The sequence below is a fragment of the Dermacentor variabilis genome, chromosome 4 (assembly GCF_050947875.1).
Source record: "Dermacentor variabilis isolate Ectoservices chromosome 4, ASM5094787v1, whole genome shotgun sequence".
Classification (NCBI taxonomy): Eukaryota; Metazoa; Arthropoda; class Arachnida; order Ixodida; family Ixodidae; genus Dermacentor; species Dermacentor variabilis.
In genome coordinates this window covers 114,209,276-114,234,001 of record NC_134571.1, presented here as the reverse complement: position 1 = coordinate 114,234,001, position 24,726 = coordinate 114,209,276, and the positions used below count along the sequence as shown (strand labels likewise).

Below are 24,726 nucleotides of genomic sequence, written 5' to 3'. Positions count from 1 at the left end.
TTCCGCAGAACTTATCTGCCGTAACCTAGTAGTGTTCTGCAAAGTCAAATAAGGAACACCTTTTCTTCACATGCCTGTATTTCACTCATATTGACCTTTACCAAGCTGCTCCAAAACGTGTATTTACTGCTCCAAAACGGACAATTGATGCTCCAAACCTGCTTCAATGTGCCAAATTTGTTGCTCCCAGAACTTCTACAAAACTGTCCTTCACCGCTTCCATCCCCGATTCCTACGCACCTATTTCCAGATACGGTTGTCGTCAGCGCTACCAAATTTTGTTGTATTATCTAAAGACGGATTACGATACGGTGCCAGTAGATTTCTCCCTGAAGCTATATTTTCGTGCAGCTTTTGACAGCCCGTTTTAGCTTATAGCTCCTCTCAACTGTGGCACGTAAGCGACTATCGAAAGATCTGAGGGTGTATATGTTTCCGGGATCATCGTCCAGAACTATGTATACCGTGGAGGCAGAAGGAGTGATGTATTAAAAAGAGTTAAGAACAGATGCTTGTCCCAGTATAGGGGTCAACGCTTCTTTCTTTAAGCTACATACTTGGACGTTGCCTGTGAAAACTTGGATGTAGGACAAGGGATTGTTAGTGTCATGGGGCATTGACTGCCGATTGTGCAGGAAGCCCGAGTCAATCGAACATGTCTTCTTCGACCGCTGGGGCGCTTTCATTTTCTGGAAGGATTCTCCAGCGGACGCTCAAAAAAAAAAAAAAAAAAAAAACGTACCGTTGAATTCACGTGGAATGCGTGTCTGAGCGCTCGAACCCGATGACTTAAAAATGTGACCTTTCCTTCCTCCTTGGCCTGCACAGCACCTGGCGCAGCCGAATGGCTGTAAGGAACTGCGACATTTATGCGCGACCTGTTCATATTCCATTCAGTATGACGAAGACATTTTATGTCATATGGACCCACTGGTTGAAATGAAATAATTCTGAATGTACTCGTTTTCTTTTTTCACTGTATAAAACTGAGCACTAACCTGAATCGTTAGTGTAAAGCAACATTGATCTCATTATCTGTCGCAGTGTGTTTGTTTTGTCCGTTTGTGTGTCTTCACTTGTTGTAAAGTGTGTTCTACATATTTGACATTATTTAAAGTTAGGTGGGCGGATGAGATTAAGAAGTTTGCAGGGACAACATGGCCACAATTAGTACATGACCGGGGGTAGTTGGAGAAGTATGGGAGAGGCCTTTGCCCTGCAGTGGGCGTAACCTGGCTGCTGCTGCTGCTGATGATCATAATGATGATGATGATGATGATGATGATGATGATGATCAGTGAAGAAGAAAGAATGCGTCCGTGGCATAATCGGTTCAATATCAGGCTTGTATGCATTTGAGGTTATTGCTATAGTAGGGTGGATCACGGAGTTTCATTCAGTGATTGTATGAAACTCTGTGGGGTGGATGACATTTTTTTCCCCTTTCGTGTAACAGGATTGTAATTTGCTAGCATAACTCGAATAATATCTCTTTCTAGTGTCCCTTTCAGGTCACCGCATCAAGGGATTCTTGTTTTGCGAAGAACTGCTGAATGAATTTTTCAGTCGCCTATAGGGGGAGCTGAAGTTCTGCTAGATGTAGAGTTACTGTATGTGCTACCGCAGGGTATATGCTACCTACGGTAGCATATACAGTAACTCTAGCTAGATGCATATAGAACCATTAAAGGCTAGGTGGCGCGCGCCGCCGCCGCCCGATTCAAAGGGTTGAGCCACAATCATCCATCCATCCATCCATCCACGTTTAGCAAGGGGAACAATACTGCAAGTAAAAGCCTCCGGGAGCTTAGCTCTCTCCAGTAGCTTTAACCGGCGTCCGGCGGTATATGCACCTGTCTTCAATTAAAAAATCTGCAAGCTTTCCTCCTAAACCAGTTGCATACAATAAGAGAAAAAAAAAGCATTTCATGCTTAAAAAGGAAGCGCAAAAAGAAAAGTAAAGGAATGCGGGACCTGCCATCCGCTCCTGTTGAAAAACAGGATGTAGATCTGCCAGATTCACCCCATGCATGCTCGCCCTCTCGCATTTTTTAATCATTCTTTCCGTTCTCAGCTGCATTGCTTGGCTCTAAATTTAACTCGTCATTTGTCACTTGGGGTGGTAGAACACCGCGAAGAAGCAGACATGCGTATTCAGGAAAGAGGCAAAACAAAATGCCGAAGAAGTCGGTATCCTCCGAAGACTTCTAACAGGCGGACCCTTTTTCAAGTGCGCGCGCTGAAATACTTGTATAGCATTGGTGCTCTATACAGGTGCTTGGAAGAATGAAGAGTGTATACGTATCTAACAAGGGGACAAGCGGATTTGCGGAGTGGGCATGGGCTCGAAAAGCATTCTAGGAGCTGCGGGCCAAACTCGGTCGTGGTTGACAAGTTTGGTAATGTGGCTGTTTGGGCTAGTTGGTTGTACAACGTATTGATGAATTGCAGCGCAGATATGTACGAGGACGGAAGAGAAAAGACGACAGACAAGCGCTACCTTTCTTGCGCTTGCTTGACCTTTATTTATTTATTTATTTATTTATTTATTCATTCATTCATTCATTCATTCATTTATTTATTACTTGATTCATGATAGATAAGTAGCGCTCGCGCAGGATGTTTAACTCTTAGAAGTTGTACCGTCCACTGAAATAGGTCTAGGTGCTACTTAGTGAACTCGCACGCTCCGTAACGCCGATATTCGATAACATCATGTCATCATACAGGATTGTATTTCCTGTGAGGATTGTAGAACCCATGTTTGTTCTTTTTGTTGTCGTTTTTTTTTTTTTTTTTTGTTATTGACAGCCCTTGGTGGGGAAAAAAAAGAGGGGGGGTGCTATAGGACGTCATCCTTTATTACTAGCATTGATTGAAAACGCGAAGGTCTCGGGCTTGTTAGCTTCTTTTCTTTCCTGTCCAAAATGCCAGGCGTTTTTCTTTTGTTCGCGACTGTACCTGGGTCGATGGATTCCTTTTCATATAGAACGTGCATTTTCTGCCTCATTGATGGAAGTACATTCACTTCGCAGATGGAGTGCCTGTGACCTAGTGCTGCAGGTTGCGTGTAGAATCGTTATGGTGTTTACTTTTATACCTTCGTCCGTCCCCCGTCCCCCATTCCCCCGTCCGTATTATCGCGCGCTGCCTCTGCGTGCGTGTCCTCGCTTTCACTCTGCGCCTCATTTTATCGCATAGTGGCCTTGCTGCGCTGACCCGCACTACCCGCACGCGCGACTTCCTGGTTGCTGACCAGGCATAAAACTGTTGACAGCGTGCACAGCAGCGTCGCTTTCTCTTGCCGTCGCATTCCCGCCGTACCTGCCATATGACGAAGTTTTGTTCCCGAAATGCGTGTCGCAACAGCTTGTTAAACTGGTGATGTAGCTGTACTGTCAAAACGCGCATCTTTTGAAAGCTATATAACGCATAGTCGCTGCTGAGAACTGCATGGAGGTGTTTGGTACAACCAGCGGCAGCGGCGTTTGCGACGCGCGCAGATGTGTTGTGCCAGAACTTTGGCCTTCTCTTTCAACGCAACAGTGCTCCGTGCGCTCATCACGTCTTCTTCACTTGCTTTTTTCTCCGGCAAGATGCACAGTGATCACGACCTTTCTTCTTTTTATCTACGCATACATATATTTGTGGGAAGACCGGGCGAAAGGCCCTTTATATCTGACAGACGTGCGTGCGGCTGAATTTAGATGTCCTTTCTCTGCAGCTGTCATTGCAGGTTAATCAATTCATGACTTCCAAGGCGAAGAGCCTTGGAAAGGACACCCTACGAACGTTCTTACGGCGCTCATTTTCTTTTAATGCATACATAGCTCCATATAGCTCGACATTGTTTTTTTTTTCTCCCTACCCGAATCGCGCTCTTGCTAAGGTCTTGCTTGCTTGACAACGTCCACCATCCCCAATGCTTAAAATAAGGGGGAGCCCCCCTCCCCCCTCCCTCGTACCTCCCTCCCCCATCTCGGCAGGTCAACTGTAGCACTGCGTCACCCATTCGAAAAGCGCTGCGGGTGCTCTTATTAGCAGTCGTGCCTTGTGCGGGGCAGTTGTAACTCTGCAACTTTTCGATTAATTGTTTCATCGCGATTATAATCGGTTGGTGTGGCATGAGCAAAAACAGGAAAGCAGGTATATTGTACTGCTGCATGCATTTCTTCGAAGCACGTACTGCTGTACTGTTTCGTGAGCCACCTGATCGCGAACCTACTGGCTCGTGAATTAGCGAAGGTTCACCTTCGTCTCTTTAAGTTACCATATTAATTTTCATTGAAGGGTAGAAACTTGGGCATGTTGGTAGTTTATGTTTAAAATAACAACAGCGCGAGAAACGGTCAAACGAAGGAAGACAGACACACAGCTCTGCGTGTGTCTTCCTTCGTTCGTCCCTGTTTAACATAACGTAAACATAATTTGCATACTTTTAGTTGTGCACTATGAGTGCTGTGTTATACCAGCGAGGCATGTATTTTGTCGTCTTCTGTAGGTAACTGGGTGTGAAAGCGTGATGTATATTGTTGTAGTGCCTGAGGTTGTCAATGAAGCAATGCAACTAATGGTCTGTGTTGCCGCTAGACTTATTTGCTTTCAGTTTAGATATCTATACCCCTTGGCCTTGACTTATTTTTGTTTTAATTGGAAATTGTATTATATAATTTTAATTAAACATTTTTGTCTTAATTGGAACTTATTTTTTAATTTAACATGTGTTTGTTGCTAGAGAAAGTTGGCTTCACTACACTGCTTGTAGTTGGCTTTCTCAGTGCCAATAAAGTAAGCAATAAATGAACGTCCAAAACACAACTTCTGTGGCCTGTGAGCTCTTAGCAGAATCACATTTAGTTTTGTAGGAAGGCCCTATAGCACGGCGCCCATCAAACCCAATATCACAAGGCCTGCCATTGCACAGCCTTGACAAGCGCGCATGCGTTTCCTTCTTTTTATACTTTGTCCGTAATATCACTATTGGCTTTCCATTCCAAGTGCAGTATTCTTCACAGTTTGAAGAATTCTCGCTGATTGCCTTTTTTTTTCGGCAGTTTCTTTGCGGGAAGCTCCCGTCACGTGTTCCGTGTCCAACGACGACGCCATTTTTCTTCTTACCAACCTTAGTGGTGAAATCGGTTGGCCCATTCAGTCCTCCGAATCAGAATCCAAGGCGCTCCACATCCGTAGATCTATAGAAATGGAAGGCCGAGGGGAAGTTTTGACGACGCCCGACTAAACGCCGTCGCACCACATGGCATTCTATTAATCGCTGCGAGTGATAGCGAAATAGTGGGATAGGAAAGTGACCCTTACGGTTGCCATCGCTTGCAGTGCCGCTCTTCAACGAAACTCTTTGACGCCGACTTGGGGACACTCGGTATGTGCCATTTGGTCTGTGCGGATCTTCAATAAACATCTTTGATGTCAACTTGGGTATACTGGTTATGTCACTGGGATGTGATGCCTTTTTTGCATTGAAGAGAAAAAGGTCCTTCATATATCTCTCATGCTCGGCAGAATAAAACCCGCGCCAATTACGCGCGGACTTCATAGCGGCACCGCTAGATGGAGCTGTATTGCTTAAATGCTAGTCGCATTGACGTCGCCATTCAAAGTCAAAGTTTATTCGACAACAGTGCAGATGCAGTTGTAATTCACATTGTGATATGGGTTCTGCCGGAATATTTCTCTTTACAAACCCCCCTCTCTCTCTCTCTATCTATCTCTCTCTCTCTTCGAAATCTGTAGATAACCTATAAAAGAGGTCGACGAAATGCGCGTATTTTCTGTCTGTATAAGATGCCGGAGATGAAGGCTCAGTATTCACCTTTAGAGCCATTTATATATATATATATATATATATATATATATATATATATATATATATATATATATATATATATATATATATATATATATATATATATATATATATATATGCGCTGATATCTAATTGCGTTAGCTCTGTTTTACGTTGCGTCTTTGTGCGAAAATTCAGCCGGTGCGGTCTGGGTCGAACCCGCGACTTCACACTCGTCGGGACGCGCTTGACTTGCGCGACGCGGATGAGTCGATGCTATAAGGGTACACAAATCATGCTGCCGTCTGGAGGACTTCCGGTATCGCTTCCTTTTTTTTTTCTTTCGTGCACCTTCTCAACCGCATTGCGTCTGATGCGTTGTTCGTGTCCATCGCGTCCTTGTCCGCGAAAATGTCGCGCGGTATATCATCCCCTCACATCGTCGTTCTTTTTACTGCTTCGCTTTGTTCATTTAACCGCTTAATGCCGCAAACTCGACCCGTACAGTTATAATGCTCTCTCAGTTTCTTTTTCTCCCTATGCCGGAGACGTACGAAGATTTGGCGTGAGAGCATGCAGTTATCCCGGATTCCGCCGTGAAATCGTCAAGAACGCCATCGTGTACTGTGTGTATATATATATAACGACCGGTCTGGGCTTCGTCGTCGGTCGCCTTCGCTCGAGGCACGCTTTCATTCTTTCGTAGAAATCGTGGTCACGTTTGGCTCGGCCCACTCCGCCCGCAGTCTCGTTGAGAGAGCTGTGTAAGGCTCAGGTGGCAGCTAACGTCGCGTTTCTCGACAAAATGTAGAAGAATGGGTGTATGTACGGAACATAAGACTGGGAATGTCATATTGAATCGCACGTTTCTGTGTGGCTGGCATGTGATGTCACACGATTGCCAGACGCAGCTAGTTTTGTTATACAATGCCGCATCGCATTACCCTCTCTCTCTCTCTCTCTCTCTCTCTCTCTCTCTCTCTCTCTCTCTCTCTCTCTCTCTCTCTCTCTCTCTCTCTCTCAGGATGGTGTGCATCAAGGCCACATTAGACAAAAGGGGAGCGAATGTTCGTGGAGGCGCGATAAAGGAACGGAAATAAGAAATTTACAAACACTAGTGCAACTCACTGCACGTCATTATTGCTGAAAACTGGGCGAGTTAGGTCATTTGAATGCATGCTCGTGCGTATTAACAGCGCTAAATAGACGGGATCATGGATCACGGCTTAATTACTGTTCGAAGCTGGTTTTGAACAGTGCAATAGCGTTTTCGCACTATACCTTTGGGATCGGCCTACATATTTTTTTTAGATAGGTGTGTAGTTAGATTGCCGGAAAGAAAACTGGCCTGGCAATTTCAAGAATTATACTCGCATTAAAAACCTACGCTTATTTTTTCTTTCCTTAGGGAATGCGGTTTTAACCGAAAAGGGTTCATTTAATAAAAAACATTTACAGGAGTTAGACCGCAATCGACGCGTATCTACAAAGCCAACGTGCACTTGCCGATGTCAAAGTCATATGCCGCCCACGAAAGCTATCTTTTCTGTTTTCTTATTTGCGTCCATTTTTTCTTGTCGCTGTGACGAAAACTAGCATTAGGGAGTTGGGGTTACGCATAGGGGTCAGGGGAGCCCTGGCCCAGGTCCTCGCCGTCTTCGCTCGACATTCAAGGAACTGGACAAGTTCACTGATGTCAACACGGGGTCGTGTGTATACCTTGTCCCTTTTATTTTCTATATTACTTGCTGGAGCGCTGTACCCGCATAATGTTAAAAATGTGTAGCCTCATTTTGTTCGTGCTTGAGTATGAAATGCATTCTGTTAATTCCTGCATATACATCGCCGTATGCGCTGTGCCCTTTGCTGTGTAGCCTAGCTTCTGTAGAAAACTGTTTTTCTGTCTATCGCATGCAACTACGGAGTTGAAAGGCAGGATGTGCAGTCATACATGCGTGTTTGAGCGTCAACAAAATTATTGAACCCTGGTATTCACCGAACGAATAAAGACCAGGTGAGCTGAACGCGAAAAATAATGAACAGCGAAAAAATCTCGGTGAAAGTGATCTGTAATAACCGATGTGGACGCAGCAGCAGCTTTTGCAAGATTGCTTTATTGCACAAAAAACAAGGGTTTATGTAGGCACGGTGCATCGCTTATCGGCGCACGTGCGATGAGTTTAAATATGGACGACATGCGCACAAGATATCCAATTCAGTCACGTCATTCTGTTATCACATCCATTCATATACCTAGTAGTCAATGCCATAACGAAGCACTGGTCGACGTACAGTACACGAGTACGGCATGCTTGTGGAGCTTCTGGCATAGGCGATCTCTGCACTGCAGTTTCAGTCGCTGGAAGCTTGAAGCAGGGGTTAGCGTGAGAGACTATCGGTGCAGCATCCCATATTCCTCGCACGTAGTTGCGATGACGTCGGTGTACTGAACCATCCGAACCATCTAGGGGGATTTTCCCCAGCTCTCATAGCCAAAAATGAAGTGTGTGGCTGTGAGAGCTCGGGAAGATCCCCTTCGAGAAGAGGTGGTGAGGCCTGCGGTGGTGCCCCATGTACACAATGAGATGGCCCACTATTTAAAGAAGGTTGCTAGCCTTTGTTCTCGTATCGAAAGAATACGGAAAGCTAAAAATGGATGCGACACCAAGCATGGGCGACCGTTTATGAAGTGCGCCGAAGGTGTCGTGAACGAAATCTCCCTCTCATATGCGGCCGCACCTACATAGGGCAAACTGGGCGCTGCGTTAACGACCGAATTAGGGAACATGAAAGAAACGTAGAGCAAGATAGAGAAGGGCCAAGCATACCCAAGCACATTAAGTCCTGTCCGTCACGCTCTTGTGAGCTACGTTTTGCAGGGGCGCGGATTCTAGCAAAGAGTAAAGATACAAAAGCTCGGGAAGTAATTGAAACTTTCTTTATCGGAAAGAAAGGAAGCATATGTGCGTCAGCGACCCGTCAATATCTTTATATATGGCTGAAAAGAAATATTTAACCAGTTCGCTCCCATATCAATCTTGATCGTGTTCCTTGCGTCTAAGACGGCTATATAAGTGTGTGGTGTGCCTCCGAATAAAGCTGTTGTAACTGGCGCTCTGTCCCGTCTCCTTCCTTGTTTCTTTTGTGTGTTCGCGTCTAGTACCCAAGATGAACTGTGACCAGCTCGCCCTACAAGACGTCCTTTTAAGCTAAATTCATTCGTTGTGCACGGAAATTCGTGGTAGTTTTCTTCAATGTATAGAGGCTTTCACAAAACATATGAAAGATAGAAATTCGGCCTGCACATACAAGTTTTTTCGTTATATATATATATATAGGTAATTTCGTTGTAGAGAAGAAGTGCAACAGCCAGACTCCTTCGTACTGTTCATTAAGGCGTTTTTCCTGACATTGTATGAATATTGTAAGCGTTTGGCTCGGGTGTGTAGGGGTATAGCTGGCCTATGCCGTCGTTCGGCTCATCCCCGCTAAGGACGTTGTTAAAGGGAGGAACGCGTTCGCATTGAGAACGAGGAGTACAAGGTTTATTTACAATATATACACGAAGAGTGGAGAACGTTACATCTCATCAGTCTAGCATGACTGAAGCGAAGCACAGTTCGCTTAAAGTTCGCTTAAACCCCTTCTGCCGATAGGCCAGTGAAACTGCCATCCACCCTTCGCCCAATCGGAGCATCCAAAGTCGTCGAAGTACCCGCGTTGAGGGTGAGGGTTCACACAATCCAGCGCATGGTCTAATTTTTGCAATGCCAGCCAGATGCGGCCGATCCGACCGTTCACCACCTTCTCCTATCGTCCTTTCCTACTCTCCGCCGTCGGCTAACGTTTGTGCCTGCTTTACGATCGTGGGGGAGAGTAACATCTGGGTGGCGCCTCACGACGGAAGTCGCAGCAAGACGGACAGAGTGATAATCTGAAAGACGCAAGTTACAGCTTGAGATAGAGATATTGTGAACAGACATTTGGAAGAACTCGGAAGCATAATTGTGACTTGTTTGGGAAGTAACTCGCGTGTGCAATGCGGTCTTGACCCGGGTGATCAAGACCGGTCTTGACCCGGCCCGGGTGATCTCGTTTTGTTTTCGCAACTTCCCCGGATCTCCTCTTTTGAGTGCTCGGATAACGGCTCTGGCTTAAGGGCGCTTGAAGGTCGCCGATAGCTCTAAAAGCATTGCATGCATAAAAAGCACCACTGACAGCCTGTGCAGGACAGAGCTTCCAACAAGATGCATATGCAAATTAGCGATGTCACTTTCACACTACTGATTTCACCTTCTCACAAATGCATAAAAAAAAAATAAAAAACTACGCCCAACGTGGGGCTCGAACCCACGACCCTGAGATTAAGAGTCTCATGCTCTACCGACTGAGCTAGCCGGGCGCTTGCTCCAGGGGTTAAAAAAGTACTACTTATACCATTTACTCAACTTATCTCGCGTATTTGTTGAAATTTTTTTTCTTACAAAAGTTCGACACAGCGTAATTTATTCAATATTTAAAAAATAAGTGCGCAAGGCTTTTCAAACTTTTGACTTAAAAATGCTTTCACACGTTCTCCAAAGAGCGAATCATGTTGTTGGTCACGTGACGTTGTGTTGTTGCAGTGCAGCTGACGCATCCAGCGCTCGACTGAAAGTAGTTTCTGTTGAAAGTGATTTCTCTTCAAGCTACCCTGACATTTGAACATGGGAGCACTTATGAGCCTTTGTTCAGTTGGCTCAGTAAGTATACTTGCTTCAAACTTCAGTTGTTTGAGTGTACCTATATTGACAGACACTGGGCCATGTTAGGCATGCGCCCTCAACTATTGCATTGAGCTTGACAACTAGCTTGTCGCATACGGCTTCACCTGTACGCATTGTTTCTTCCCATATGCACATTTCGTTTGTCATTAAAGGTACTACTGTGTGCTTTTGCTACATTCAATTATCGTTGCTACAGTATTTCATAGAAAGTTGGTACAGCGTCTGGTGTACAAAGTTTATAAGGGGAAAGGGGGTGGGGGATCCGGAGGCAGGCAATTCGCAAATACTACTAGGTGCTCACGAATGTTAGATTGAATTTGGCAATTGCTCGGCTTCACTCGGCATCAGAAAACAGTTAATTATGGTGATATAGATAATCGTTATTGTCAAGAAGTATTGTTCGCTGTGACGCAGTTATGTATTGCTCCGTCCTATTGAAAGACCCTGTAGTCGTTGGGATACCTGAGGATGCATATTGCAAATTTTTAAAAATGTATTCATCAATCGACTTTCCAGGCCATTAGCTTTCTTTTTTTTCATACCTATTTCCAGTATGAAATTGAACTTACAGGCTGGTATGATATATATTAATTCCTTCCATTGTAAACTTTCAAAGCGTTATAGATGCCACCTGCAGTCCTTTTGTAAAGCTTGTGAATTAATAGAAAAATGAGCGAGCAGACGTTGGACGTATAATCCAACAACGCCCCATTTGCGAGTTTCTAGAATTCCCATTGGTTCGTGCCGTGCAAGCATCCAGGCTCTCTCTTTATGAAGGAAAAGCTGTGTTGCTTTGCCTTGGAAGTTTCTGGCTGTATATCTGTCCAGCAGTCTCGTTCCAATACCACTCAAAAGAAGACTCCCAAACGAATTTGCAAATATGGTAGTGTGGGCAGTGGTTAATTAGCATAAGTCGTTATGATGGTATGTCGTTTCTAGAATGCTTGGAGGCTTGTTGCCATAAATGGCTACTGGTTGTCATTGAGCTGAAGGAGTTTTTTTGTCGTAGCTCCAAATTCTGAGTATGTGGCAAGTAAGTACCTTAGGCAGTATTTAGCAGCATTCTTACAATGTTGATAAGGATTGCATGCTGGTCGCTGTTCTAGAAATAATTTAGCAATACTTGATGCAGTCACTTGCACCTGCTGTTCACTTAATCGAGACCAAGGCATTAGTTAAGGCTAGGGAATCTGTGAAAGAGTACCAATGAAGCACAAATATACGTATAGTTACAACACATGGCACTAACTTTCAGTTGTTCACTTTGAGGAATGAGCACTTAAACCGAACACAATGCACATAGCCAAGAGGCATGACATGTCAAAAGTGGCGGAAGTGACAAAGAAGGCTAGTTCATTATGAGGTAGTGAGAGGGAGGCAACACTCATACACATACCTGCTAAACTTTTTTGTGCTTGCTGCTTCACTTACCTGCTGCATTAGCTGCCCTCTGACTTTGCCCATGGCATTGCTCTCAGCAAAACATAGTGGTGCAAACCACTTGATACCGTAAATAGCAGTGAAACCAGTGGTGAATGTCTTTGCATCAGAGGAAGCAGTAATTGCATTCTAGAAGTATGAGCATTATTGCCCTCCCACAGTCCAATTGAATTGGCATATATGTGCGTCAGCTTTGACGTAACTTTATACTTTCTTGCTATGCACGGTGTGTTCTGTATATATATATATATATATATATATATATATATATATATATATATATATATATATATATATATATATAAGGCGTGTGTTCCTCTGAATAAACCTTGTAATTTTGAAATGTTCTTGCATCCTCAGGGAAATGTTCTCTGGTATGATAACATTTTTTTTTTTAACATGGGGTATATTTTGCCCCATACTTGGCACTTAGCACAAGTACGCAGGTTCCTGTCTCACCTCGCCTTAGGTAAAATAATGTGTGACCGATGTGGAAATTGAACCTCCGCCATTGCGCAGCAGCCTGGTGTTCTAACCATTAGGCAACGATCGCACATGTGCTTGTCTTGTTCCAAAGCCAGCCTGCTCTTTGAAACACTCAGCATGCGCACCCCGTGTCACTTTGCTGTCTTCTTTTTTTGTGACAGCTCGCGCTCTGAGGTGCCATGTTAGACTGCAATATCTCGGAGACCAACCCACTACTTTCCTCATAGCAGCTTCTGCTATGTAAAAACAGTGCGACGTTGTACAGGCTTATGATCGGCCAAGTTAATCAAGCTTTAAAATTTCTTTGCGAAAGTACAAATGCCATCATGGTTTTAACTTGTGCCACATGCAATAGCCACATGTACATACAATTGTATAGCAGTCACATGTACATACAATTGTATAACACATAGTGGATGATGACGCCGCAATTCGAGTTTCTCTCGCTTGTGCTTATCCACAAACAATGTAAAAACCCAACAGTCACCACGTCGTAGGCTCGCATCGAACAGCTGGCGTAGGAATCATGCCATTGTTGTCATACGATTGTCTACAATGGGGTTGTCGTCATGTTGTCGTCACATACACATTCACGACCCACAGACGCAACTACTCAATTGACAGGAGTACATTGATCCACTGGGTATTATTTTGTAGAACCCCAAACAATGCTGGATAGCAGGCTACCTGCAAAATGCTTTGCATAACATAGGTTGCCGCAGAAGGTGGGATCTACGCAAATGTTTTTGTTAATAACATTTACTCCTGCCTTGTTTTTTTACCCTCTTCGAGAGACAGTTCAACCAGCCAGTAGAAACGAAAACATGCGGACAGTAGAAGGTGTGAAACAGTGGAGGTGTTCTCATATAATTTAGGCTGCGCTTCATGCTAAATTGGTAGTAAATAGCACCGCATCTTCAGTTTGAGCCTGTGATAACAGTGCGTGAGAAAGTGTCATGCCATCTAATCAACAAAACTTTGTCCTTGTAAGCACATGATGGGATTACTGACCAGACTCAAAAGTTTCCTGTTCCTTGTGAGTGAGGCTTTTATAACACCCTGCAAGAAGGTTTGAATAAATATTGTTGCTCATCAAGTGGTACTGCAATATATAGCAACCAGACTGCTAGTTCATGCGTACAGAAGTCGTTGCTTGGCAGAACGTGGGGTTTCGTTTGTTCATCACTTGTTTCTTCTGTTCTTGCATGGTGAGGGCTAATTGTATGTGTTCTCTCTCATTGTGCAGCTGGCATGTTGCTGTGGCTCAGCAGCATGCAGCCTGTGCTGCTCGGCATGTCCAAGCTGCCGTAACTCGACATCTTCGCGCATCATGTACGCACTGATGCTGCTTCTTACCACCATCGTGGCCTGCATCATGTTGAGTCCCCGTATCGAGGAACTACTGGAAAAGGTAAGTTTGCTTTTTGTCTGTTTCCTGCAGCTTCTTTCCCTTTTACAGTGACAACTGTATGAAGAGTGTTTTGCAGTGTTGGCAGGTTTTGCAGTGATAGATGTTGTAAAGGTGTAATGCAGATTGTCATGTGATGAGCCTTAAAAAAAAAAAAAGAATGCATTGCAGGGATTTGGTCATGGTAAGCTCAGTCCTACAGGTCGTATAATGGTGATTTCTCAAGCACAGACTCGTGCCACTGATGCCATCATAAAAACTAGGTTTTTGTGTATGTAACAAAACAAGTGGCTATGCTTTTTCAAATCTAATTCGTACGACTTAGAATCTGTTCGCAAACATAGCCAGTGCATTTTCGTGAACACATGTTGGCATTACATTTTTAAACATTAAGGAAGGGGACATGCTAGGCTGCACTTGTGAAAAAGAATATAATGCATGGGAAGAGAAGGACCGAACACTGGCACTGCACACTACTTCAATAGGGTCTCTCTATTCACATCATTGAAAGTGGAGATGTCGATCACCTGGTACCAGAAACAACTTGCGAGGTGCCAGTCAATCTGGTGCAGTGAATGAAGGCCATACAATGAGCGTGTTGCCAAAAGCTGTCACATTTGCCCTTCGAATTGTGTGCTTCTCTTGGAAAAGCAGGGGAACCTGTTCTCCCCTCTTGGCTCTTTGATTGCTGAAGGGACTTAGTTTTTGGCAGCACTGTCATTGTTTGTGTCAGTGGTGTTTAGTTTCCCAAGACAGTCACATCAGGTATTGGTGATGTGAATAGTCTCCTTTTTCACTTTTTAGGAATTGAAGCTCTTTAACACAACTACTGAGTCAACAAATATCCACTAAAGAAATGAAAGCCAGATAAAAAAATGTTCTGTCAGTACTTCTTCAACTTGCATGAGTTTGTTTCCTTTTAAGAGCAGCCATTGTTGTTTCTGGCAGGATGCTAGTTCTAGCCTTTGTCTTCATAGGGCTGGTATGAACAGGCCAACTGTTGCATTGAAATGTGGCAAGCACAAGAGTCCCACATATTTGCTTGCTCAGCATTGCCTCAGCTTGGGCAGCTACAAGCAAATGCCACAGAGGAGCCCACCACGTAGCATTTGAATTTCTGTTCCTGTAAAGCAAGTGCAAAAGACATGTCAAGTTAGAGATTGTTTCATACAACAGGATTTGCCTCGGGCATTATTTGTTACGATGAGATACAGTACCTATTTTGGTTAGGACAGTGCAGATTGTGCTGTCTCTGCTGGCATTCTCAACAAATAGTCCATTTCCCCATTGTGTTTTCTTCCATGTTGTGCCATATCAGTATGCATATCATCAAACACCTTACTACCAAATCAGTAACACTTGTTGCTAAAGATGCATTGGAAGTACTTGGATTGAGATAGATTTCCTTTACTGACAGACTGTTTGACAAATCCCCAGATCTCAGAATGAACTTATTGACCCAGGGATGCCGCTAAGGCACTGTGATAAGCTGTAAACTTGTGGGGAAACATTCGTGGCACAGTTGTGCAAGGGCTTAATCTTGCTTAAGTGCACGACCCCAGATCCAGTAATTGCGTCACTGTGGGCATGCACACTGCACCACTGAATTTCAGATTGCATGCCTATTGTGTATGGAACTTTGACTTGGCAATGCTGTGAGCACAGTAGCATGAGGCTGCATACTGAATGCCAGCTTGCCCGTATGGTGCAGTCCACTGTTGAAGGGAAAACACCAAAGTATAATTTTGGGACTGATCACAACTGTATTTTGACACAAAGGCTGTGGCCATAATTTCTTGCCAATATAGGTTTATCTGATACATTGCACTAACCACATTTTTTTCCCCTTTGAAGTTGATGATGCGGTCAAGTTACATTGGTTTAGGGTCAGTTAGAATGCTGCTTAGGTGTTCCCTTCAAGAGTGAACAATTCTCTACTCAGGCTAGCAGAGTCAAGTGCATTGGTGTGTTTCTCAAGCTGTCGGCGGCTAAATTTTTAAGCCTATGTAAAGCGCGCACTTAGCTTGGGCATATACTTATGAATATGTACCACATTCCCTGGCTGGCATCACTCTCTTTCGCACAGGTCCCCCGTCTCTGTGAGAGCACGGATGTCTGCAAGAGTGCAGTTGGGTACTTAGCAGTGTACAGGCTGCTGTTTGCATTGACACTCTTCTTCATTGCCTTCTCCATGATGATGATTGGTGTGAAATCGTCCAAAGACCCCAGAGCTGGCATACAAAATGGGTATGTATTAATCTCTGGCTTCCTTTTTGTCTCTTCCCTGCCATTTTTATACATGTAATAAATTACCGGTGTGCCTTTGCTTTTTTTATTTATTTTTTTTTTTTTTGCTAAGTGGTGATGCAGTGATTGGTGGTGGCACATACGACATTATGTCACCCTATGTCCCACACACTGGTGCTTTATGTGGCAGTGGTTCTGATTATGGTTTTCACATTAAGGTAGAAGGAAGATAAGTTTGACGTGGCTGATGTAAACATTGACGCGGCACGGTCACATTTCGACACAGCCATATGCTGGTCCTGGTGGAAGTATTTGAGGGTTCTTGTTATTTGTAAGCTGAAAACTGTGCATTCAAAGCACGAATAAGATTTTTTTTGTTTTTGTTTTTTAGTGTTCTACTGAATTTTAATTTCAGACTCAAACATTTCTATGGTCTTATTTGTTTCCCTACATTTTCCCGACTTGGTCCTGCATTCATGTATGTCAAGTCGTTTTCCGAGCAGCATAAACAATAATGTTTGCAATCAGTGCTCTTACTGTGCAGGTAAGAACTGAGTCAGGTTGTTCATGCTTGCTCTGTTAACAATAGTGACCACTGTGATTCAGAAGAACCGTGTCTCTGTTTAATGATTAACGTGAATAATGTCTTAAAATGCTTGCTTTATATGGTGCTTGCAGGCTAGCAAGCACCATATATGTTACTGCGTAGGTGTGTTAAATCAGTCTTGGCTTGTGACAGCAATAGCTGGGAATATCTTTTGCATTTGATCGTTTTTCTTGCAATATGCAAATGGCAATTTTTTTTTTCAGATTCTGGGCCATAAAGTATCTAGTGTTAATTGGTGCCATGGTAGGTGCATTCTTCATACCAGACGGAGCATCATTTGGTCAAGGTACATGATTTGCATACATACCATTTTTTTTTTTTTTAAAGAAAATTTTCTTATGGTCAGATAACGTTCTAACCTAGCTTGCATTCCTATTGCTGCTTACACATGTGCGTCCTGTGTTCAGTGTTATGAACGCCTTTGCAAGGATATCACAACTGTTTCTCACTCGTGTGCTGTTATTGAAACTGGTCCTCTGTGCTAGTGTGTTTCAATTAGCAAAAAAAAAAAAAAAAAAAAAAAATTGTTGGCTAATATTTAGCTCTTTTCATGCGTAATGAACTTATGCAGCCCAGTTTTTTGGATTATCGTACAAAATTGGAAACTGCTTGTCACCAATGGATGAAGCCCCTGTTGTATGGTATAATAGTTTTTACTTCCAACATGGCACTTGCTCTTGGTGACCTTAGCATTACCAGGCAGCTGTCATATCAATGCAATTTTGTGTTGCCATGTTCACTTATAAGGCTGCATGCTGTTGATTATGTTCCTTACGGCTCTAATTTGAACATGCTTTGCTAGTTAACCTTAATGCAAAGCACACCTATTAACAGCAGTTTGACTGTAGCCAGCTAGACATGAAATAGACATAGCAGTGGGAGTGACAACTCTTATTTTATTATTTCTGTTCATACCTCAAAGGCCCAAGGGCTGCTTTCCATTGTTGTTGGATGTGGGTCATTCTTTTGCACTTCTCGGCTGGGTGACCTGCCTGCAATTTCAGCCATTTATCAGTGCCTTAAGCAGTTGCATCTGCGTTCCTCCTCGTTTACAGTTTGGATGTACTTTGGCATGATTGGAGGCTTCCTATTCATCGTGATTCAGCTTATTCTGATCATTGACTTTGCCCACAGCTGGGCAAACAGCTGGGTTGAGAAGTTTGAAGAGAGTCAGTCTAAAGGCTGGTACTGCGGTGAGTTTCCTGATCACTTCATCTTTATTTTCTATTTTTTTTTTTACTATAGGGTCCTTCCACACCAACTGCCCCAACCGTAGTGCGTGAGAAAAGTTATTTCCCTCAAGAAATTGCTAAAAATTGCACGCATATAAGCACAACTTGCACAGCATTTTCCCAAAATATTTGAATGGGAAAGAAAAAAATTTTTCGCCATGTGAGGACCACTTGAATTTCACGAAATGGAAAATTAGGTGAAAAAAAACAAGTTCATCAAAAATTGGCCGTTTTGCACATTATTTCAAAATTTGTATTGTTGCGTTGCTTGAACATTGTGCTTTCACTAGAAAACAGTTTCACAGAATAACTTCATGTTTTTTAGTCCTTAGCACCGAGGTGAAAATGTGCAAATGATAGCATTCTTGCAAAAATTTTCACAAATAACAGTCAGGGGAGAAAATGTGGGATTACTTTTATAGAACTTTCCCTAAAATGTACTATTTTCTAAAATTTTATTTTCGCTTATGTGCTGTGCACAGGCTCTAAAATAAAAGCCTGAATTTGGCAAAAACGCTATTTTGGCCTATGTTTAGACCTTAGTAATACATTGAGGTGGTACATAAAAAAATAAGCAGAAAAGGAGATATCATTGAGAAGAATGACAACTTTCGCCACGGAAATTTTAAAGTAATTTGAGCTTTCATTGAGAAAAATGTTTTTCAATTAGAGTCCCACCATTGCATTATTTTGGTTTGCACTTTCACTTCACCTGATAGCATGTTGGCACGTAATTCACACCAGGGTGGTGCACATGGTCGTCTGTGTGGTGAGAAATAAGAGCCGAGATCACTAGGAGTTCGTAAGAATTCAAATCTTGAAGGTATGCTTACTTCAGGTAGATCGACATTGTGCACTTCCATGCTACTGGAAGTATACATATGCGGCTGTCTACTCGTTAAGTGGTGGAGCGGGCCACAAATCATTTTCATGAATGTTAACTGGAAGCACCACTTGAATGACACACATTCAGTCACTGGAAAATCAATGAAAACAGACAGATTATTTGGTGAATATTATTGATAAGGAACTATATTGAGTTTATTTCACCAGTTGTGTGATGTCTATAATCTTCCTGCTGCTTCGGTCCAGACAGTAGTCGGACCGAAGCAGTCGGCCCTGTAGTTTGTTGGTACACAAACTACAGGGCCTTTGTGATGTCACGCCGCAGGAAATCATTTTGTCACATTACAGTTATAAGGGTAGTCTGAGAAAATGAAAGTGGTTTGTGGCCCGCTCTACCACATTGTGCATAGGCGACCGTGTATTTGTATTTTCAGTAGCATGGAAGTGCGCAATGTCGATCTACCTTAAATAAGCATAACTGCAAGATTCAAATTCTTACGAACCCCAGTTGATCTCGGCTTTTATTCCTTAACCTACAGACAACCGTCTGCTGGTTTGTATTTCCCACCAACATGCCATCAGGTTAAGGGAAAGCGCAAATCAAAATAATGCAGTGGTGGGACTCAAATTGAAAATAATTATTTCGGTGAAAACACAAATTATCTTGATTAAAATTTCCATGGCAAAACTCGTTATTCTTCTCAAGGATATCCGCTTTCCTGCTTATTTTTTCATGTACAAGTTAGTGTGTTACTGACTTCTAAACATAAGCCAAAATAGTGTTTTAGCCAAATTCAGGCTTCTATTGTAGAGCCTGTGCACGGCCCATAGGCGAAAATAAAATTTTAGAATGTAGTATGTTTTAGGGTAAGTTCTATAAAAGCAATCCCAGGTTTTCTCCCCTGACTGTTAGTTGTGAAAGTTTTTGCAAGAACGCTATCATTTGCATACTTTCACCTCGGTGCTAAGGAGGGAAAAACATCGTTATTTAGTGAAACTGTTCTATAATGAAAGAACAATGTTCAGACAATGCAAAAATGCAAATTTTTAAATGTGTAAAATGGTCAATTTTCGGTGAATTTTTTTGCACCTGGTTTTCCATCATTTCATATAAAATTCAAATGGTCCTCATGTGGCCAAAATTTTTTTTCTGTTCATAATATTTTGGAGAAATGCTGTAAAAGTAATGCTTATATACGTGTAATGTTTTTGCAATCTCTTGAGAGAAATGACTTTACACGAATGCCATGGTTGGGACAGTTGGCGTCGAAGAACCCTATATTTATTTAGGGAGGGACCTTGTAATCAAATCAATGCCATATAGATTTATGATAACGAGGCAAGTGAAATAGTGTCCCTGCTTGATATTTCTTATTTCTAGTATTGGTCATAGCTCAGAAAATAGCAAGTAAAGGTGGGATATTGTCTGATGAGTAGCTAAACTTTAGAAAACGGCAGGCAGGAAACACTAGATACACAAATGCCTAGTGAGGATCTACACACAAATAATTGACTTATCCCAGCAGGAAATGGGTGTCTCATTTGTAATGTTGATTTCTTGAGTTAAACTGTCCTTGAACTATGAACTGACAGAGTCAAAATGATATTCAAGAGATCATCCTTTTGCATTATCAACTCAATAATGTTCACTTTGTCTCACTAAATGTTCAGTATGTAACGGGGCATACCATATTGCTGATCAAGTGATTGATAGCTGTGGTGTGTCTCGAGTTGTTAACTTTGATACATCATCATAATCTTTGGGGCTTCACATATTTAGATTTAGAGTTTGCACTTTTCTTGTCTCAACGCACTGCAAGTAGAAAGTACTGCAAAGTAGAAAGGGCAGATGATGTTCGTCAATAATTGTGTGAATAGTCACTCTTGTAGTAAGTTTTCATTCTTGCAGCCAACTTATGAGCTTTGTGAGGCTGTTGGTTATTTATTGCTGAGAGCAAGTGCTAATGGAGTTAAGTACAAAATTGCAAAGAATGCACTACAGTATTAGCAGTTGTATCAGCGTACATCTCTTAGCCTTGGTGTAGGATGTCTCGTAGCCTCGTGTACAAGCCTTGGCACCTTTGCAAGCAGCAGGGAATATACAGTGCACCTGGCCTTTCGCATTGCCTCTGTGATGACTTCTTTCAAAATTGCTGTGGGAAAGTAATACTGATTTTTACCAAATGATGAGCAGTAGAAAACACATATTCTGACTGTGCTTTTACAATTAAGAAGGTATGTCCCGAGACAGAAACGCCTAGAAGTATGTCAAGCTTTTGTGCAGCATAAGTCTGTGCTGACAAAGGAACTCTTTCTGAATGTTGTCTTACGCGTTTATTTATGTACGCTTTCTGCCTGAACGCATCAACTTTTGTAAAAGAACCCCATGCCAACTGCTATTGCTGACTGCAGCTTTCTTTGGCAGAGCATGTGCGCGTCAGAATTTTGATTTGGGCCACTTAGTGCTTGCTGAGACTCGTGTCTTTAGTGCAAAGTTACAAATGCAAAAGGCGCGTGCAAAGAGGAACACACAGGATTGTATGCTGCCACACCATCCAAGTATCTTGCGTGTCTGTCACTTTGCCCTAGATGCATCTGTTGTGTGGATGTGGTTTTTTCTCTTCCTGTCTGTTCCAATGTCAGCTGCGGTCTCGCCTCTTTGCAGCTTTGCTGACATTCACCCTCCTTCACTATGCCCTGGCCATTGCAGCCGTCGTCTTGTTCTACATCTTCTACACTCAGGCAAGTGCAGGAATTATGTTGATCATGCCTGCTATACAATGCAGTATGTGTTACTGTGTGTGACAGCACATCACAGTGCGGGTTTCACTTTTCTCTGATTGTGAAACACATCTAAGGGTAGCAAATTTTCTTTCAAAGCAAGTGCTAAATAAGTTTACAGATTTTTAGTGAATGCATGCACTCTGAAGGTGCCCAGTTATGATAGTCAAGGTGATATATCAATGTGGTGGTATACTGGCACTCCTATCTTCGTATCATCATAATGGTGACTAAATTGTGGCAACAAAAAAAAAATGACGTAATCATATAAGAGAAGGATTATTATCTGCCATGAATGAAGCATCTTACAGTGATGCCACCGCTGCGCCAATTATGCCGAACTGCATCGAGAGGCAAACTCTGCTACATCCTGCTACAGTTCAGTAAAACTTGAGAAATCTGAGCCCACTCTGCGCCACAGGGGTTGCTTGCGCTTTCAAAAAAAACTTGGGGGACCCTTAAGCTTCGCCTTTACGGCTGGAACGAGATAGTGTTATAGGGCCCCAATGACGGCGACATCGACGCCAGGTGTTCTATGACACAGGGCCAAATAAAACAATGGTGAGCTGATCCTGGTGGCAGGGCAGGGCAGAGCAATAGCCCATATACCTTTAAGGCAGAGGCTACAAGCAGTGACTCATCAGTGGTTCATGCCCCCGTAAGCAAAGAAAAAGAGGTTTGTACTTGAGTTCCCACGTAACAGAATTAGGTTTTCTCGTATGTTCAAATTATTTTCTCGAATATTCAGATTACAGTCTGATGCTATCATGTCTGTAGTTTGTAACTCGGATATCAAGAATTCTCCAACGCATTTTATACCCCTGTCGCATGGGCAAACTAAAGTTCACTTTTGAGCAAGTGCACTACAGTGTGCAGAGTGTCATTTTGGCAGCACGCTGCTACACGAGAAAGAAAAGTGTCCTTTCAGATTGGTGGTGATGGTGATTGGGAGCCAGAAGGCAAAGCATGTATACGATAACTTAAAAATGCATGCACAACAACTGTTTGTAATTGTTAGAAACAGAATTGTTAGCTACAGCTGAACCTTGATATATGGAGCAGCGAGGTGATCGCGAAATAGTTCGATATAGCCAAAATTCAATTTATAAAATCATGTAAAAAACGTGTAGAAAACTTGTACAAATGAATCAATGAACCAATTGTGGCACAGTAAATACTCACTTGAAGCTCCAAATGAAGTATTTTATTTGGCTGAAAGCACTGCAGCAGCATAGCCTGCTTCTTATTGGCAGCCGCATGCTAAACCATGTCATTCTCAGCATAGTCTAAACGATCCACAAATTATAGGCTGGTGCCTCCTATTGTGCCACAGTAGCTGCGTAGAAGAGCCAAAGCATCTACATACAGCCTCAGTTGAAGTTGGAGCGGGGCAACATCAGCACTTGTGGGATCAATCTTGGCAGCATCTTCGTTTGGCTGCTACTTCCGCTGTGATCTCCTTGTCTGTCAATCGAAGCATTTTGGAAAGACTCAGTAACAAAGTATTAAGTGGTGCCTTTCAAGGCACCTGAACGAGCCCAGTGAATGCGCGCTGTCTTTGTGGAAGCAAATTGCCATTCCTCGCGAGGCGCAGCAGGTGTAGAGCACGGCACCGAGAAGTCAGTGCGGCAAATGCAATGTGTCATTGACGTTGGCGAACTAGCCAAGCCGCCGCATGCGTATGTCGCTACGTTCAAATGGCACCCTCTGTGCAATCAATGTGTGCAGCTATAGTGCGCAGCAGTCCGGAACGCCCCTCGTGCCACCACTATCTTCGAGCGTGTTGCGGGGAAGCTCGCCACCTGTCAACAGAGCACACGTGGTTAGGGGTGGAGGAGTTCGATATATCCATTTTATGTCTGACACCCCATTCGAAATAAAAAATAAGAAATGATATAGAAAGTGTTCGATATATGCAATAATTCAATATATCCGTGTTTGGTACTTAGAGTTTTGACTAATTCATTACAACCTCAATAACAAGATTAATCATCACGAGCAAAGACAACAACATTTGACCAGTACCAGTGCAAACAACAAGTTCCGCCAAACTGCACGACCATTAGTCGGCGTGGCCATAAGCAGCCTGAAGGTAAAAGTAGTCTTGTGCTATATTTATTTTCTGCAGTATGGCACATTTTATTCCCTTGTAATGTTAGCCATTAAAAAAAAATTTATTAAAAATTACTCCTGATCTGATTTCAGTGTATTTTACTTCCTTTTACTCAATGCTAATGAGGCTACACACTTCGCCACGCTGAAGTATGTTTGCCGAACACACTCGCCGAGGTGTGAACTCTCCTGGAGCGTTCCCATGTGGCAGCCTGTGAATGACACTAGCGATGAAGTGCACTCACTCAAAGTTCAGAGCTCAATTAAGTAACACCTGTACGCCGCGCGGAGGGCCTGAGTGGTGGTTGTTTGGGATGATATTTTATGACTGACAGCGTCGCCAACAGTGGAAGTCGACACTAGATTTTCTGCGACATGGGGCCCTAAATGCTGTCGGATTAAAACATAACTATGCCCTCAAGTGCCGTTTTACTGCGCCATCTACGCACCACGTGGACCAGCAGCGGCATTAGCTTCGCGGTGGGCTGAGTCAAAGGATTGTAGTGATGTATATTCCTTGGGATGCTGTCTGTATTCAATAACTTCCAACCCGACGCGTGTGAGTTGTTCAGGCAATGAGACAACCTCAATTTTCTGGCAGAAACGAGTGCTTACGCTGGTGCCGAGCCAGACCCCGTGCTCTTGTATGAGCATTGCAAAATGGTGATGGAAGTTTCAGACACTGTATGGTGTGTCACTCAATTTTTCTAGCATAATGTGCACATAAGCATGGACATGGCAGCCATGAACAACTTTTCTGCTATTCAATATGTCAGCTATTCCCCACTTAACTTGGAGTGGTAATTTCACGGCGTATGAATGGCGTACGGCTGCTACCAAGATCTTAGTCGACTCGGCACCGAACAGCAACTTTTTCCATTGGATACTGATGAAGTGACGCTGGTTAAATTTTGCGGTATTGTATACGGCTGTGAAAAAAATTCGCTGCCAGCTAACGCAATGGCAGTTGATTGGGCGTGAGATCACAGGCTTGACTG

General features: G+C 43.1%; 1 protein-coding gene and 1 non-coding gene across 3 annotated transcripts in view; one reads left to right on the top strand and one right to left on the bottom strand.

Moving 5' to 3' along the window:
* Window positions 1-10,132: 10,132 nt before the first annotated feature.
* TRNAK-CUU (transfer RNA lysine (anticodon CUU)) lies at window positions 10,133-10,205 on the bottom strand. Its single transcript has one exon. It is a non-coding gene; the product is annotated as a tRNA-Lys (tRNA).
* A 184-nt stretch (window positions 10,206-10,389) lies between these two features.
* Window positions 10,390-24,726, top strand: part of Serinc (serine incorporator TMS1) — a 30,697-nt gene continuing 16,360 nt past the window's right edge. For both annotated transcript variants that reach the window (XM_075690046.1, XM_075690044.1), the window contains exons 1-6: window positions 10,390-10,545; window positions 13,742-13,906; window positions 15,990-16,150; window positions 16,961-17,043; window positions 17,813-17,950; window positions 21,501-21,577. In XM_075690046.1, coding sequence (XP_075546161.1) covers window positions 10,510-10,545; window positions 13,742-13,906; window positions 15,990-16,150; window positions 16,961-17,043; window positions 17,813-17,950; window positions 21,501-21,577 — 660 coding nt within the window. In that variant the 5' untranslated portion in view covers window positions 10,390-10,509. The remainder of the gene's footprint in view (window positions 10,546-13,741; window positions 13,907-15,989; window positions 16,151-16,960; window positions 17,044-17,812; window positions 17,951-21,500; window positions 21,578-24,726) is intronic.